Source organism: Ips typographus, linkage group LG3 (assembly GCF_016097725.1).
Source record: "Ips typographus isolate SLU linkage group LG3, UJ_Ityp_2.0, whole genome shotgun sequence".
NCBI classification, from domain to species: domain Eukaryota; kingdom Metazoa; phylum Arthropoda; class Insecta; order Coleoptera; family Curculionidae; genus Ips; species Ips typographus.
The window spans coordinates 14,931,599-14,948,018 of record NC_138424.1 but is presented as its reverse complement, the minus strand read 5'-3'; the positions used below and the strand labels follow the sequence as shown (position 1 = coordinate 14,948,018).

Here is a 16,420-nt window from a genome sequence, read left to right as displayed (position 1 = left end):
TAACCACGAGGCTTGTCTTCTACCGACTCCTCTACGGCCTTTTATCTTGCATATTATAAGTTGAAGGATACGGTATCGATCGCCCCTGAGTATGTGACCCAGATAGGACAGCCTTTGGCATTTCATTGTTATTAGTAGCTCGTGGACGGCGCTTGCTCTATTTAAAACCGCTTCACTTGTCTGCATGAACTCTCTCTTAATGTGGAAAAATGTTCGTATCTTTTGATCAGTTCAAAAAGTAATATACAGAATTTTTTTCTAAATAACGCAAGTGGAATATGTGAGAAACATGGGAGTGATGTTTGACTTAACATAATCAATATTTTACGAAACGCGAGAAGCTCACCACACAAAATTAGATAATTATTAACAGGAGGCACATTTAGTAGTTGATCCCAATCGGATCACTTTCCAAACGTTACCAATCCTATTTTAGATCATTTTTCGAACTACTGGATTCGTGATTTTAATGATCCGATTAAAGGTACGCGTCCACTAATCGGTATCGGAACGGACGGTACGCATCGTCGGGATCGGATTTTGATTTCGTCTTTGGAATCCCGATCAGAAATGCCGAAGTGCGATGACGATAGGTGAACGCAGTCGTATTTGATTCTATGTAGTTGATTGGAAATGCGATTCGTGCGATGCGTACCGTCCGTGCCTATACCGATTAGTGGACGCGTACCTTAATAGGATCCTGAATTTACAAAACTCCTAAAGGTTTTAAAAAGTATGCCATATGTGATTTTGCGGCGGTAGAACTAACATACTACTGCTAAAGCTACTCAATAAGTGAGCTGGTGCATTACTATGTTTTTATACTCAACTTCTAACTTATACAATAAAACCGTAAGGCGATGCTTGATGATAAACAAATTGTAATTTACAAGTTACCTCTCTTTCATTTTCATCGTGTAATGCTACCGTTCCGCATTTGATGTAGTACAAGATACTGCTAGCAGTGCCAACTCTGAATACGACATCTCCTGGACAATAATAGGCAGATTCCATGTGTCCCACAAGGTGCTTTATCATTGCGTTGGACAATAACAGCAAAAACTCGATTTTCTCTATATTTCTGTCCAGCCTGTAACTCGGTATATCCTGCAACACATAAAGTAAATAAAAATATTATTAAACAAAAAGTGAAGAGTGTATCGCGGACGTAATTTAATAAAGAAAAAAGTTAATAGACAAGTCTACAGTAGAAAGCAGATAGGCAAAAAGGATGATATAACGACGCATCAGCGTGTTGCTGCTTGGAATGTTATCGTTTGTTTCAGAGCAGTTTAAAAATATAGCTATTGAACAGTTTTTTAAGGCCATTATATTTTGTCTCAAAATTGCCTGTCTTCAAACAGATTGGAGCGGGGTTAAATGACAAATTATCGATTAATATTGAGCGAGGGGTAATGTTGGCAAGTAGTTCAGTTTAATCAATTTAATTTCAAAACAACAGAAACAGTAAAGATTCTACTCCGGGTATGAATAACATTATACTATAACTATATTATACAAATTTGTAACAAAGCTTTACAGAATCCCGAAGCAATACAAAATTCCAGAAATTCTTCCGTTATAAGACAGAACAAAAATTAGACTGCGAAAATTTCTAGGCCTATTTCTTTCAATTCTTCTTTTGGTGCACGCGATTACTGGAAGTTTGCGATCACTACATCAAGATCTTCCCTATTCTCTGTCGCTCCTTGCAATTGTTGAAAGTTCATGTCCGTCCAAGCTCTGATGTTACGGAGCCATGACATTGTTCTTCTGTTTACTCCTCTCTGGCCTTCTATCTTTCCTTCAATTATTATGGACTACTACTTTTCGATCGCTTCAATTATTAGTCTTAGCAAGTTGTATTTGTCGTTTCTCATAATGTGGCCAAAGTACGAAGTCTTTCATTTCTTAATCGTTGTTATTAGTTCTAGTTCTCTGTTTATGGTGCTTAATTCTGTGCACCTGTTTTGTGTCGATGATATTCTGATAATTTTACGAAAGACCCATATTTCAAAGGCTTCTAGGCGTCTCATGGTATTTAAGTTTAGTGTCCACGCTTTAACTCCATATAGAAAGGACAGACCAAACGAAGTATTTAATAACTCTAATTCGAGTGCCTCCTAAGTAAACTAATCGGTGTGTATGGTGCGACTTCGGAGTCGAGGCTTAGCTTCCCTCTAGGTTGCCACTGTACCATCTTCCAAGGCGAGATCTTGGCGAGTATCCGATGCGGGGAGTTCATTTTAAACTCACCGCTACGCCGGAAGGCTATATTTATCTCTACGGACAGCAAGGCAGCAATGGTTGCCTTAAAAGCTGATTCAACGACGTCTGCGCTGATGCTGGAGTGTAATAAGGCACTCCTGTCGCTCACGCGGATGGCCAAGGTACGTCTAACTTGGGTTCGAGGACACTCCGGTGTTAGGGGAAACGCGGAGGTGGACAGGTTGACCCTTCGTGGCTGTAAAAAGAGTCCCGTAGGACCCGAACCTATTGTAGGACTAGGCGGCGCGGTCGGATCCACCATTGTGGACCGTATCTTCTGGCAAAAATCCGATATTCCTTGGGAGGAGGCCGGAGGCGGCAGTCGCGATGTCCAATGGGCTTCTTTCCAAGAAACAAGTCGAAGTCTCTGATGGAATTATCCAGAAAGGACCTCAGATGTGTGACAGGACTTCACGGGTCACTGTGAGATGAGAAGACACATACATGCACATTCTGGGTCTGTCACAGGATCCGGAATGTCGCTTGTGTCTGGAAGGCGAGGAAACTCCGATACACGTTCTCACACAGTGAGACACAGTGGCACTTGCGACGATCAGAAAAGTGCTTTGGGGTAAGAATGTAATCGACCCCTTAGATATTCGAGGTACCCGGCCAAGGAGGCTTTGCGGCATTGTCAGGGCCACCGAACTGGAGGGGTACTAGCTTGTGATGTGCTTACGGCTACTATGGGCTAGCAGCCTAAGTGTCTTCTCCGAAGGGAGCCCATCTAACAATATCATCATACAGTAATTTTTTTGGGTCATTTTGAATACCTCACCATTTCGAAACGAATCAAGGGATTTTAATGCGGTTTAGACTGTCATTGAGCTTGGTTTATTGGCTTTTTACTGATGTAAAAAAACTATCGCACTGTTTCAATTAAAAACGAAAGAAGTACACTCGTAAATAATAACCCCTGTCCTACTTTAATCAAACTGAAACAAAATCAGGTGATATACAGGTCATTTGGACAACAACAACCTGATGTAGATATCCGATACTTTTTGGAAAATTACACCATAAATTTCTTCTTAATGCTCTTCACAAACTGGCAATAGCTTTGGCTACTCACTGACTGCAATCTGAAAGTGTATTCCAACGTACATCTTGAGGTGATATCAATTTCTTGTCGGTCTTCTCCCTCAACCAAGCATTTGGCAAATGAGTATTTCTAAAGTATTTGATAATTTGCACTACGTGTTTCTTTATTTTTCATCCCAACTTCCAGACCTTTTGAAAGCAAACACAAAATGTGAGCCGAGCAACCGAAGGTTATAATAGAATGATCTAATCCCAATGCCTTTCACCATTTTTTATTTTTTTTTAGTGAGTTGTATGGGGAGACTCTTCTAGAGAAGAGTGCTTCCATTTTCGGCGACTAAAACCACACATACTCATTATGGGTGTTTGGCCATCCATCTAAGAACATGCAAATGGATTACCCTGTCAGTTTTAGCAGGCTTTTCGATCTTCTTCTAAAATTTTGTTTAAAAGTCTGTCTGCCGACTGAAATTGGGTATCTTCCTCATGTTCCAGACTTCGAAAACTGCTATTTGTTGGAAAAACTGCCCTGACCAAACCCCGACAGAACCCAGCAATGGTTCGCTCGTTTGCAATCGACTGCTCATCATGTGGCGAGACAACAGAACAACAGATGAACAAAAATATCATGGAGTGTAGGCCAAGAATGTACAAACGTGGTAAAGAAAGACCCCGGAAGAGGTGGCTGGAAAACATTTACCGTAGAGCAAGGAAAAGATGGCAACACAAGACCGCCACAGGTGGAAATTGGAAGGAGAGGCCTATGTTCAGCAGTGAGCACGACAAGGCTGCTGAAGAAGAAGAATGGGTTGAGAAAATTTTATTAGATAATGTCTAAATTCACATTTAGTCATAAAAATTTTATCAGTTTATATATTTCATAAACAACACAAAGGTAATTAACTAGGTTATTGCGGCTAATGCACCGCCAGCAGGTCACCGGGCAACCAGGTACCAAACGCAGCGTCAGCAGGAAAATCACCAAACCTTCGAATGTGGAGCACAGAACAATATTGGTCAGCACTTATTATTTTCATTTGTTTATAACGTTTGTAAATGTGTATAAATAGTTGTTAATTGTTAAATAAAAATCAGTATTAATCCAACAGCGGTTCTTACTCAACCTTCCAACCTAAACTACAATAAACTACCAAGTATCCTGAGCAATCTTCCTGAATTCCATTACAGGAATTTACAGATAAAAATAGACTGAAGTGGAATTTAGAACAGAGAAAAGGAGTGTTTGGTTAAAACACATTGATCAGATGTGTAGCATTAACATCACGAAGTGTAAAACTAGGCTCTGGTAGGGAAGCAGACCGTATATCTTATTGACAGGAGACCAATTAAATCTCAATAATATTAACTGTGGTTGTATTATTTTGAGTCCTACCATAAAAAGCATCAATTCGATAAGAATAAAATTCAAATGTGGGTTGAAGCTGAAATCTACACCAACTGGTATTTTGTGGGTGCGCTGAGGAAAATTTGGAATACAGAAGAACAACAAACTAACGACAAAGTTTGTACTCAAAAACCTTCTTCTTCTTATTCATATTTAAGATCTCGCAATCTGTTAGTTTTGCAGGTTCCACAGGATTAGTTCCTGGGAGGTGGATTGCCAGTTGTCCTTCCATCTCTTAGGTGGTCTTCCGGGTGCTCTTTTTCCTCTTCCATTCTTCTCACGTGAGTGTACCAATATCTTTTTTTTTGTCTCCCCCATCTTACTATGTCTTGCACCCCACATTGTTCCCTAATGTTAGTGTTCCTAATTCGGTCTATTCTTGTTTTTCTCATTATAGTCCTGAGCGTTTTCCTTTCGGCTACTCGAAGCATTCTTTTCGTTTTGTTGGTTTCGTCTCTGATTTCTATTCCGTATGTCATGATTGGCCTGATATAAGTTTTATAGATCCTGACCTTTTTATCCGTTCGCCCATATTATCTGTCTTAAGCAGCCCGCCATGGCAGTCGCTTTGTTAATCTGGCCTCTTAGGTCCTTCAGTGGGTCGTGATAACTCGACAGAGTCATATCCAGATATTTGAATTGTGAGACTTGCTGGATGATTCTGTCTTGAACTACCAGCTTACATCTTACGGGATCTTTAGCAAAGATTATGCTTTTCGTTTTTTTTATAATCGTGTTCATCGGTAGTTGTCTCTGTAGATCGTCCTCCCTTTCCGCGAAAATAGCTGCATCATCGGCATAGCATACCATGCTGATTCTTTTATTCTGTCCCATTCGGTATCCCATATTTAGTGATGATACTTCCTCTATAATTCTGTCCATTAAGAGATTCAACAGAAATAGGCTAAGGCTGTCACCTGTCTGATGCCTCCTGGTGTCGGCATCTTTTCCGTATCAGTGTCTCCTGCCTTTACTTTAGTCATGTTGTTCATATTGAGACTGCGGATTGCTCTTACGATGGTGTCTGGCGTTTCTTTCGCTATCAGTATATTTATGATGTCGGACAAGCGAACCATTTCAAATGTCTTGGTCAAATTGATGAGGCAGACAGAAAAAAAATTCAATTGAAATTCATTGCAAATTCGATTGATTTTTTTTTCAAAAACCAAGCAGAAAAAACTTAAAACTCAAGGACTAGAAAATAATGATGTACCTAATTAATCTTCTTTCCAAGCTGATTCTCATAGAAACACCAAACGATGATGAGAAGAAAATCTCTCTGATATCTCACTATTGCTTTGGAGAAAGTGTTCGAGTTTACAGTGTACCAGATGATTTGGGTTAAGGGTTTCTCAGGAAAACTTTATTTAGGGAGTTGCTTCAACTAAGAAAAGTACCAAATCAAAACTAGCATAGAGCGACCAGCTACACAATTATTTATTAATTAAGATGATTTTGTTGAAGTCGTACAAAGAATAGTGTAAGCATCATGAACAGTAACAGCTTTACTGATCTTAGACAACTTAGAGGCTTCGCTTCGCTCAGTCTTCAAATTTTGTCATCTAACAGTAAAGCTTACTTACTGTTCTTGATATTTAATATACTATTTCAGAAATCAAATAACATTTCATCAATTGGAATGACTTGGTAGATGAAATATTTTCTATTGAGTTCTTCGTTTCACGTCAATTTGTTATACGGATCCGGACATTTCTTCTACCGCTCGATCTTAGGACACATTGTTTACAATATCAGTATAAACTTCAAACTGTTAATTAATTTATTTACAGCGATGGAACGTAAAAAAGCCAATAGTCTTGCTTCAATTGCCTATACTTTACTGTCAAGAGTATGACCCTTCTTATAAATGCATTGTGCAATTAAAATACATTCTAACACTTTCAGATCATACCTTTTTCAGATTTTCAGTCAACATTCGTAGGATAGTGCTCTCATCATAATATCTCTTCTGAAATCTAAATTCATAATAACAATAAATGTCTTGTCGAAGATTAGGCGGCAGTCCTTTGTATTTTAAAAAACCAGACAACTGCTGATAATGGTCTTCACCAACTTCAGACAAAATTAAGAAACGCTGCCATAAGATATACAACTTGGCTAAAAATGACGTGACAAAAGGCTTCAATTTGGAGACCAGTAATCAATCTTACCCATAATCCATATACTTAAAATATAAGCCACTGCATTAATAAATATGTAAGAGATAGCTTCGTAATAGTTGTCCGAAGTTTCAACGCTATTTACTCCAAAAACGGTTTTGATTGTTTCAAAAATAGTCATTTTAGCTAGTTCTATCTGTCTTGTTTTCTGAAAGTGGACATGATAAATATGGAATGTATAACAATTACTATAAAAACAACTTACTGCAATGAGTTCTGTAGGCTTAAGAAAGTACGGAAAGTGTTCAATTAAAGCGATACAAGTCATGCAGCATAGCACCACCCAATAAGATTTGAGAAGTATTGTCACGGCCACATGCAATTGTTGGGGTATACCATAGTACTGAAATTGTATAAAATAATATGGAAATAGTAGTTTTTCAACGACCAATATTAGATATAGATATTACATGACAGATATCATATCTTTTGCTGCATGTAATCAGTTTAGGTTTCCAGTGTTTCTACTCATCAAGTTTCTTGGAGCAAGCATTACAATAAGAAAAAAAATGACTGAATGCACGACATTATAGATGAAATAAATATTGTGTCGCTTATTTTGTATATAAGTAGTATATAAAATACTCATCAAGAAGAGCAAATATGCTGTTCTTTTATCCATACGGTAAGTGTACTTTACCGCACTGATATGTGTACTGTAGTGCATTTTAATAATAATAATTTTTACTTTATTACAGTATACCTTTATCTCTATTTCTTCTTCTTTCTTCTAATAAGGCATAATACCTGTTCCTAATCGTAACTCGGTTTATGGAAAAAGATTGTCGTTCTAACGGTTTTGAGGTCTTCCTGTTCTTCGCCTCCCTAAGGCCCGATGATGATCTCTGGCAATCTTCACTATTTGCTTTTCGGTCATAGGTGTGATCATAGGTCATTCCACTCAATTTTTCTTTTGGTCACCCAGTCGTTGATATTGTCACGAATAACATAAGTTGCACCATGTTCCGTTACCGAGTCTGGCCCCGGTCTCCCCCAGTGCACTGCCGAATCAGCGAGACCGGCAAATTGGGGTCATGAGACGAGTATTTAATCAGCGTCTCAAGCCATCGAAGATTACTGGTCTCTGGGTCGGTCTATCGAGCATCAGTCCGAACTTCCTAGTGCCCGGACGGCTCGATACCTTCTTGGAAATCCAGGCTGAACAGACTAGAGTCCTTACGCAACCCAGTGGTGACCGTCGGGACTCTTGACCCTTTCAGTACCTAAAGTAAGTCCTTTAGGGCGTGTCGGTCATAGGGGTTCCCTGCTCGTATCGAGCGGGTTTCGCTTGGCGACACTCCAAGGGGGGCTTGCTGTGCATAAAGTAAATCCTTCGGGCTTGTCGGACATAGGGGTTCCCTGCTCGTATCGAGCGGGTTCCGCTTGGCGGCACATCAGGAGGCCTTACGCACACTCACACACACACACACCCCCACGCACCCCCTCGTAGAGAGAGTCCCATGGGCGTCCCGCCTGTAGCGGTACTAGCGGCCCTCTTAATCTGGGAGTAAGATTTAGTTAGGCATCATCGTAAGTGTACAAATAAAGGAGACATACTTGAGCTACGTTTGTTGTTTCTCTTCCTGCGCTACCCCCAAAACGTGACATGGTGGAGGCGCCTTGTTGAATCCCGGGGCTACTGATCTCCATATCTGTGGCCAAACCAAGCCGTACGCCCTAACAGGAATGAGAAAAGCGTACAACTTGAGATCAGCAAATCCTAGCAGCCCCATTCAACCAAGGCACAGGAGCTCAAGCGTAGGAGACCCTTGGATGCAAGAAACAGATTACCTAACCCTTACGCTTGCAAATACAAGAAGGGAAGACACTGAGCAGCCACAAGAACCAGAAAACGATCTGGAAAATACAGTGATAGAGACAGGAGCACAAGTACACCCTGAGAAAGGAGATAAAGCATTAGAAGGCAAGAAGGGGTCAAGAGAAATGGCGGACATTACCATTTCGGCGGTTGAGGCAGGGGAAAAAACACCCGCACTACCTCAATTCATCAGCCCACCAACGTTCAACCCGGGCAGTGATTCAGCCCCTCAGTTTATCGGCACATACGAGCGGACGGCAGTGGCCAATAGCTGGAACGATGCGTTAAAAATACTATACTTTCACTCGTACCTGCAGGGCGCCGCAAACATTTGGTATAGAGAATATAAAGCAGCAAACCCTGACAGCAACTGGCAACACATTTGTCAAGCATTCAAGACTGAGTTTAGCGACGGTATCAACAGTCGCCATTTGCTTGCAAAGTTAAGGCAAAGGAAGCAAAGGGACCTGGAACAGACAAAGAATTATTTCTATGATCTAAGGGTCCTATACGAAGAATACAAAGAAAACGTAGATCTCGACGAATTCGTAGATATTTTCCAGAGTGGGCTAAAAGATATACCAAGAGCTAAATACTACTGGCTCACAAATTTTCCTAATAACCCACCTAGGAACTTGGACGAAGTCAAAAAACTTTGCATCACAATAGATAACGCTCCTGAAAAGTTCTCGACACCGTTCACTTTTAGACCGCAGCATCAAATAGAAGAACAGGCCGCTGGACCAGTAGAACAAAGACAGTCACCTTTTGGCAATCCCCGCCCTTACAGAACCCCGCCACCGCTCAGGAGAGACTATGGCACAAACCATGCCAGTAATCCAGAAAGACAGTACCAATCCACGAGGACATATGACAACAGGCTCAGGTGCTACAACTGCGGTAAAATAGGCCACTTTGCTGCTGTGTGTAGAAGTAGACAGCAGCACCCAAACTCCAGGGGGTGGCAAAACTAAGTCCCGTCACCCTCTCCACTCGGGGCACAACGTGCTATAAGATACTATACATAAATGCTGTTGTGAACGATTATTACGTACCGGCGATTATTGACACAGGTGCGGAACTAAATGTGATAAGCCATCTCCTGGTCAACAAAAAACATAGGATCAGAGACCCACCCACGTTGCTTGTGACAGCTGGCGGTCAGAAAGTAAGAAGTCTAGGCGACACATTGGCATCACTGGAGCTCAGAGGCAATTACGAGAAAAAATTAGAAATTAAAGCAACGATATTGGAGAATACACCACAACCCCTTATTTTGGGCATGGAGTTCTTAAGGGAAATGCAGGCAGCAATTTGCTTAATATCCAACATACTCACCCTAAATCAAGATTTGGTGATACCGCTCGGGGCAAAGCAAGATTCTGCACCCAAAAAACCATGCAAAACACGAAGCTGGAGAGAAGTGATCCAAGAAATACCTGGGTCCATCTTCAGTCTTCCAAGCAGCACTGCATGGGCCTTTGCAGTCTCTTCAGCTCCCAGTAGGGACAGAGGTGTGGGAAAAGCCATCAGGGACCATTTGGCGGATTACAGCACAGAAGAACTACCCATAGGGAGCGTGGTCAGTTTGTTTAAGGAAAACAGACATACCCTACAGATGATAGTAAAAGAAGAGGGTAGCGAATATATCCCTACTCATACGCTCCAACATTGCTGTAGGAAATTGAAAGATTGGGCAATACGAAATAAAATAAGTAAGGTGGCTATACCTAGATTGACATCCGCAAACGCAAACAGCGAGTCAGATTGGGAGAAGCTCAAAGACTTGCTGTATGAGACTTTCAAGGAAACGAGTGTGACGGTACTGGTTTCAAAAAATAGAGAACCCCGACCAAGAAAGACCAAGACACAAACCAGCTCCTGGAACACCCTGCCGAACTACATAGAAAACGATGACCGCTTGATAGTTAAGTTGAAGGCAAAGGAAGATTACACTCTGAAGCCAGGAGAGAAAAAATCCATCAAAACTGAACCAAAAATACCCCTATCTACAGAGATGTTATTAGTACAAAACGAGGGATGGCTAGTACGCAACAACCTACTATGCAACCTAGAAAGAGCCGAAAAATCTATATCATTGACCCTCAAGAACATAGGGCCAACTAGAAGGGTTATTTACAAAGACACAACGGTGGCACGGCTAGAAGAGCCCAGTGGGTTGAGCACCACAGCACTCTTTACAACACAGAGAATAGACGAAGAAGTAGTGACATTAGAAGACCACAAACTAGACCACATTACGGATAAGCAGTTCAAAAAAGAACTAGAGAGTCTACTGGTTGAATATGGGGACGTATTTTGCAAGTCACCAAAATATATGGGCAAAACACAACTGATAGAGCACAAAATAGAAGTAACAGAAGATAAACCAGTGAAATGCCGCCCTTATAGAGTCTCACAATCCGAGCGAGAAATCATTGACACACAAATAAAAGAAATGCTCAATTGCGGAGTAATAAGACCATGCCACTCGCCGTGGGCAAGCCCCGTTGTACTGGTGAAAAAGAAAGATGGCACGACGAGGTTCTGCGTGGATTACAAAAGAACTATAAACCCAGTCACCAAAAAATCATGTTACCCGATACCACAAATCGATGACATTCTCACATACATGGGAAATGCCAAGTACTTTACAACTTTGGACATGTTCTCGGGTTACTGGCAGATTCCTATAGAAGAGTCGTCCAAACAATACACGGCTTTCACGGCACAGGGACATGGATCATACGAATTCAACGTGTTAAGCTTTGGTCTATGCAATGCACCAGCAACCTTCCAACAACTTGCAGATAAGATATTTAGAGACTTAAAGTGGAAGGACATACTAATATATCTAGATGATATTATTATTTATTCAGAAAACTTAGAGGAACACTTAGCAAAATTACAAAAAGTATTCCAGAAAATGAGAGAAGCCAATCTGACCTTAAAACCGAGTAAATGCGAATATTTGCAGGAAAAGATAAGGATTTTGGGCTACACAGTAAGCAAAGAAGGAATAAGCCCAGAGGAAGAAAAACTTGCAGGGATTAAGCAATTCCCCACACCTAAGAAAACAAAGGACCTACAAAGCTTTTTAGGATTATGCAATTTTTATAGGAAATTTATAAAGGACTACGCGGTATTGGCACGGCCCTTACATGAGGCCACAAAAAAGAACAAGTTCTGCTGGGGTGAAGATCAGGCGAAAGCATTTGAACTGCTGAAAGAAAAACTGACGTCATCCCCAGTATTAAAACATTACAATCCGAATATAGGATGTACAATGCACACGGACGCCTGTATAGATGGAATAGGGGCAATTCTGCTCCAAGAAGGCAGTGACGGTCAAGACCACCCGATAGCTTATATAAGCCGGGCCTTGTCAAAAGCAGAGAAGAACTATTCGATCAGCGAGCTGGAGCTATTAGCAGCAGTCTGGGGAATGACCTACCTTAGGCATCTAATTTATGGACACCCTGTAAAAATCGTAACAGATCACCACGCATTATGCTGGATACACAATGTAAAAGATCACTCAAGAAGATTAGCACGTTGGGCTCTCAAGTTGGCAGAATTTGACTACACGGTAGTCTATAAAAAAGGCAGTAAGCACCAAGATGCGGACTGCCTATCACGGAACCCGGTGGCAGGATGGAGCGAAGTCGAATTAGATGAATTAGACGATATACCCACTTTCACGATATCAACGTTAGACATAGGAGAATTGCAGAATAAGGAGAAGGCCATACTAGAATTAAAAACAGCAATAAGCAACCCCGAATCAACAAACGTTGACGCACTGACACGGCGAAAAATAAAGAATTTTAGGCTGAGGGAGGGCGTTCTGTATAGAGCAACACAAACTAAGGAAGGACTGGAACACGCACTCGTGATCCCCCGGTCACTTAGGGAGGAAATTTTGTGGGAAGCTCACAACGCACCTACCAGCGGACACATGGGGGTAACAAAAACTCTGAGCAGACTTACTCCCAAATACTATTGGGATTCGATGACTAAGGACGTCAGAAATTACGTTAAAGGTTGTAGGGACTGCCAGGCGAGAAAAGGGCCAACAAATGATAAGCCATTGGGCTTACTCCAGCCAATAAAAGTGGGCAAAGTATTTGATAAAGTAGGGATAGACCTACTGGGACCATTCCGGAAAAGTAACCAAGGCAAGACAACGATAGTAGTAGTGACAGACTACGCGTCAAGATACGCCATCACAGCGGCCCTGCCTAACGGGAAGGCAGGACCTGTGGCAAAATTCTTATTGGAACGAGTAATACTAATTCACGGCGTTCCTAGAAGCATCCTCAGCGATAGAGGCAAGGTATTCCAATCCGAACTGGTGCAGGAATTACAACAGATTATGGGTCTGAAAAGCACTTTTACAACGGCATACCACCCTTCGTGCAACGGCCTAACTGAACGCTTAAACAAAACGTTGGCGGACATGCTGTCACTATACTGCAACACAGAGCAGACAGATTGGTGCACGTATCTGCCTTTCGTGACATTCGCATACAATACGGCCAAACAGGAGACGACACGTTTTAGCCCATTTCAACTAATATTCGCAAGGAACCCCACACTCCCACTGGACGCCACCCTTTTAGAAACTGAGGACGAGTCGAACACGAACGAATTACGAGAGAAAGCTTTACTGTTAAGGGCAATTGCTGTAGATAATATCCACAAAAAACAAGAAAAGGACAAGGACATTTACGACAAATATCACAGAGATGGTGAATTTGAGGTAGGAGATAGGGTGAAAATATTCATCCCAATTAGGAAAGTGGGAAAAAGTGAGAAACTGCTGCTACGATGGTTCGGACCCTACAGAATAATAAGGAAACTCAGCGAAGTTAACTATGAAGTAAAACAGGAAAAAGGGAAAAAAACGGATATAGTGCACATAGGGAGGATTTTACCATTTTACGATGAATGGACTTTGGGGGATATATCCGATGTGGATTCAGACGTAGAAAGCAAGGAAGGGGAACAATAAAATAAGTTGTAAGGGTAACATTTTGCATAAGTAGGGTGCAAACTCAGTATATTTCATAAAGCTAACATAGTCTAAACAATTATTTAAGTAGGTTGACCAATCATTACGCCTCTTCCGCCAGGATATCACAACCTAGGAACTCACGGAACAAGCGACCATCCCGCGCACTTCGAAGTGGACGAGGAAAGTCAGTAGAGGGCGCCACCACCCGCGAACTGAGTAACGGGTGCTCTGGCGCACAGTTAGGCAAGACGAAGCCGCGTAAGGCCGCCCTCCAGGAAGGAGCAACAGATTCCAGGAGAACCACAAGGGAGATAACAAGGGGAGCGTAATAGGACATAAGTTACGATTGGTCACACGGTGTAAATAAAGCCATGGGGCATGTAGGTTATTTAGTTAAGTTAGGGTTAAGTGTCCGGGGCGAACACTCTTCAGAGGGGGGAGATGTCACGAATAACATAAGTTGCACCATGTTCCGTTACCGAGTCTGGCCCCGGTCTCCCCCAGTGCACTGCCGAATCAGCGAGACCGGCAAATTGGGGTCATGAGACGAGTATTTAATCAGCGTCTCAAGCCATCGAAGATTACTGGTCTCTGGGTCGGTCTATCGAGCATCAGTCCGAACTTCCTAGTGCCCGGACGGCTCGATACCTTCTTGGAAATCCAGGCTGAACAGACTAGAGTCCTTACGCAACCCAGTGGTGACCGTCGGGACTCTTGACCCTTTCAGTACCTAAAGTAAGTCCTTTAGGGCGTGTCGGTCATAGGGGTTCCCTGCTCGTATCGAGCGGGTTTCGCTTGGCGACACTCCAAGGGGGGCTTGCTGTGCATAAAGTAAATCCTTCGGGCTTGTCGGACATAGGGGTTCCCTGCTCGTATCGAGCGGGTTCCGCTTGGCGGCACATCAGGAGGCCTTACGCACACTCACACACACACACACCCCCACGCACCCCCTCGTAGAGAGAGTCCCATGGGCGTCCCGCCTGTAGCGGTACTAGCGGCCCTCTTAATCTGGGAGTAAGATTTAGTTAGGCATCATCGTAAGTGTACAAATAAAGGAGACATACTTGAGCTACGTTTGTTGTTTCTCTTCCTGCGCTACCCCCAAAACGTGACAATATTCTCGATCTGGGTACGTATTTTTGAAACGAGGGAAGGAAGTTATCAAGGGAAAAACCTGTAGAATGTGACAGGAACACGTTATTGTCAACTTCTTCTGTCACATTCTATCAACATTTCTCTTGACAATTCTGTTCCCTGCTTTCAAGAATTAGGCCCCTGGTGTGTCCGATATCCGCGCTTCTATTCGCTGTCCGGTAGTGTTTTCCATCTATTTTTCGAATTATCTTCATCTCTGTTGTTTCCATAATTTTGGCTTGTTTTGATGTTTCAGCTCTTCTTACTGCCGCGTGTGGGTATGGGTCAAATAGCAGTTTTGTAAACACGCTAATATCTAGTTCTATGTTGCCAAAGCTTGAAATTTCTATACCCAAGTATTTGAATTTCATTTCTTGATGTATGTACTGTGCTGTCATTACATCGCAGAGGTGTTTTATATGTGGTCATGCATTTTGTCTTGGATATTGATATTGACATCCCAAGCGTTTTAGCAGCTGTGTTAAATGTATAAAGAAACCTCTGCAGGTCATCTTTATTTGAACAAAACTGTATCATTAGCGTAACATAGGATTTTTATCTCTCGACTTTCCATTCGATATCCTCTTAACACTTAACGAAACACTTTCTCGGTCAATAGGCAATACGCCCGAGGCAAGTCCACATGACATCAACGTCATGCGTCATCCCTGTCATTCTCTCGCACGCTTTAACTTTATGGGAACTATACCCCATACTATAGATCAGAAAAATGCTAGTTAATACTTTATAAACTTTCCACTTATCTGTCTTATAACAAACATTGGGTCTGTACGTAATCGTTCAGATCTAAACCCTTGTTGTTCATCACATTAAGTAGTAATTTGTTATCACTTTAGGGACTAGTTTTAAGGTCATCATCATCATCAATCAACCCGTTTGAGTCCACTGCTTCCCGTAATTCAATCCTTCTTGCCGGTCTTGTGCAGCAATCATCCAGTTTGTCTGAATTCTCTTGATATCATCGGACCATCTCGATGGTGAACATCCCCTACTGCAATGTGAGTCTTGACGAAGCCTCCATTCCAAAATCTTTTTTGTCTCCCGTCCATCCGCAAACCTAGCTACGTGGCCCGCCCAGTTCCACTTCAAGTTGGTTATACGCACTAACGCTTCAGTAACACTTGTCATTTGCCGTATTTGGTTGTTAGAGAATCTGTCTCTGAGAAAAAGAAAATCTTACACTGTTTTGTGAGGGTGACAGTTTCTGCTCTATAAGTAAGTACTGGCAATACGCATTGTTAAAAAATGTTTCTCTTTAGGGATATAAATTTATTTAATTTAAATATAAGTCTTCCTAGCCTCTAGCCAGCCCTATTCTGCGTTTTATCTCGCAGGTATGATTGTTCCTTCCAAAGCGAATTTCGTAACCTAGGTATTTATACGATCTGAATTGTCTTAAAAATCCACCATTCAGCAATATGCACGAGGTTAGGCCCCATTGTTCTTGCCGCATTCTGCAGTCTTCGCAACATCTCCCTAGCTTCCATCGATACGATTCGTGATAACAACAATGTCGTGGGCGAATCTCAGGTGGT

At 41.9% G+C, this 16,420-nt stretch overlaps 1 protein-coding gene across 1 annotated transcript in view; it reads right to left on the bottom strand.

Moving 5' to 3' along the window:
* The window catches only part of LOC145725906 (potassium/sodium hyperpolarization-activated cyclic nucleotide-gated channel 2-like), a 30,709-nt gene that overhangs the window by 4,265 nt on the left and 10,024 nt on the right, over positions 1 to 16,420 (bottom strand). Inside the window, exons 4-7 of the mRNA XM_081974822.1 lie at positions 7,100 to 7,237; positions 6,886 to 7,042; positions 6,627 to 6,832; positions 898 to 1,107 (exon numbers count right to left, since the gene is read on the bottom strand). Coding sequence (XP_081830948.1) covers positions 898 to 1,107; positions 6,627 to 6,832; positions 6,886 to 7,042; positions 7,100 to 7,237 — 711 coding nt within the window. The remainder of the gene's footprint in view (positions 1 to 897; positions 1,108 to 6,626; positions 6,833 to 6,885; positions 7,043 to 7,099; positions 7,238 to 16,420) is intronic.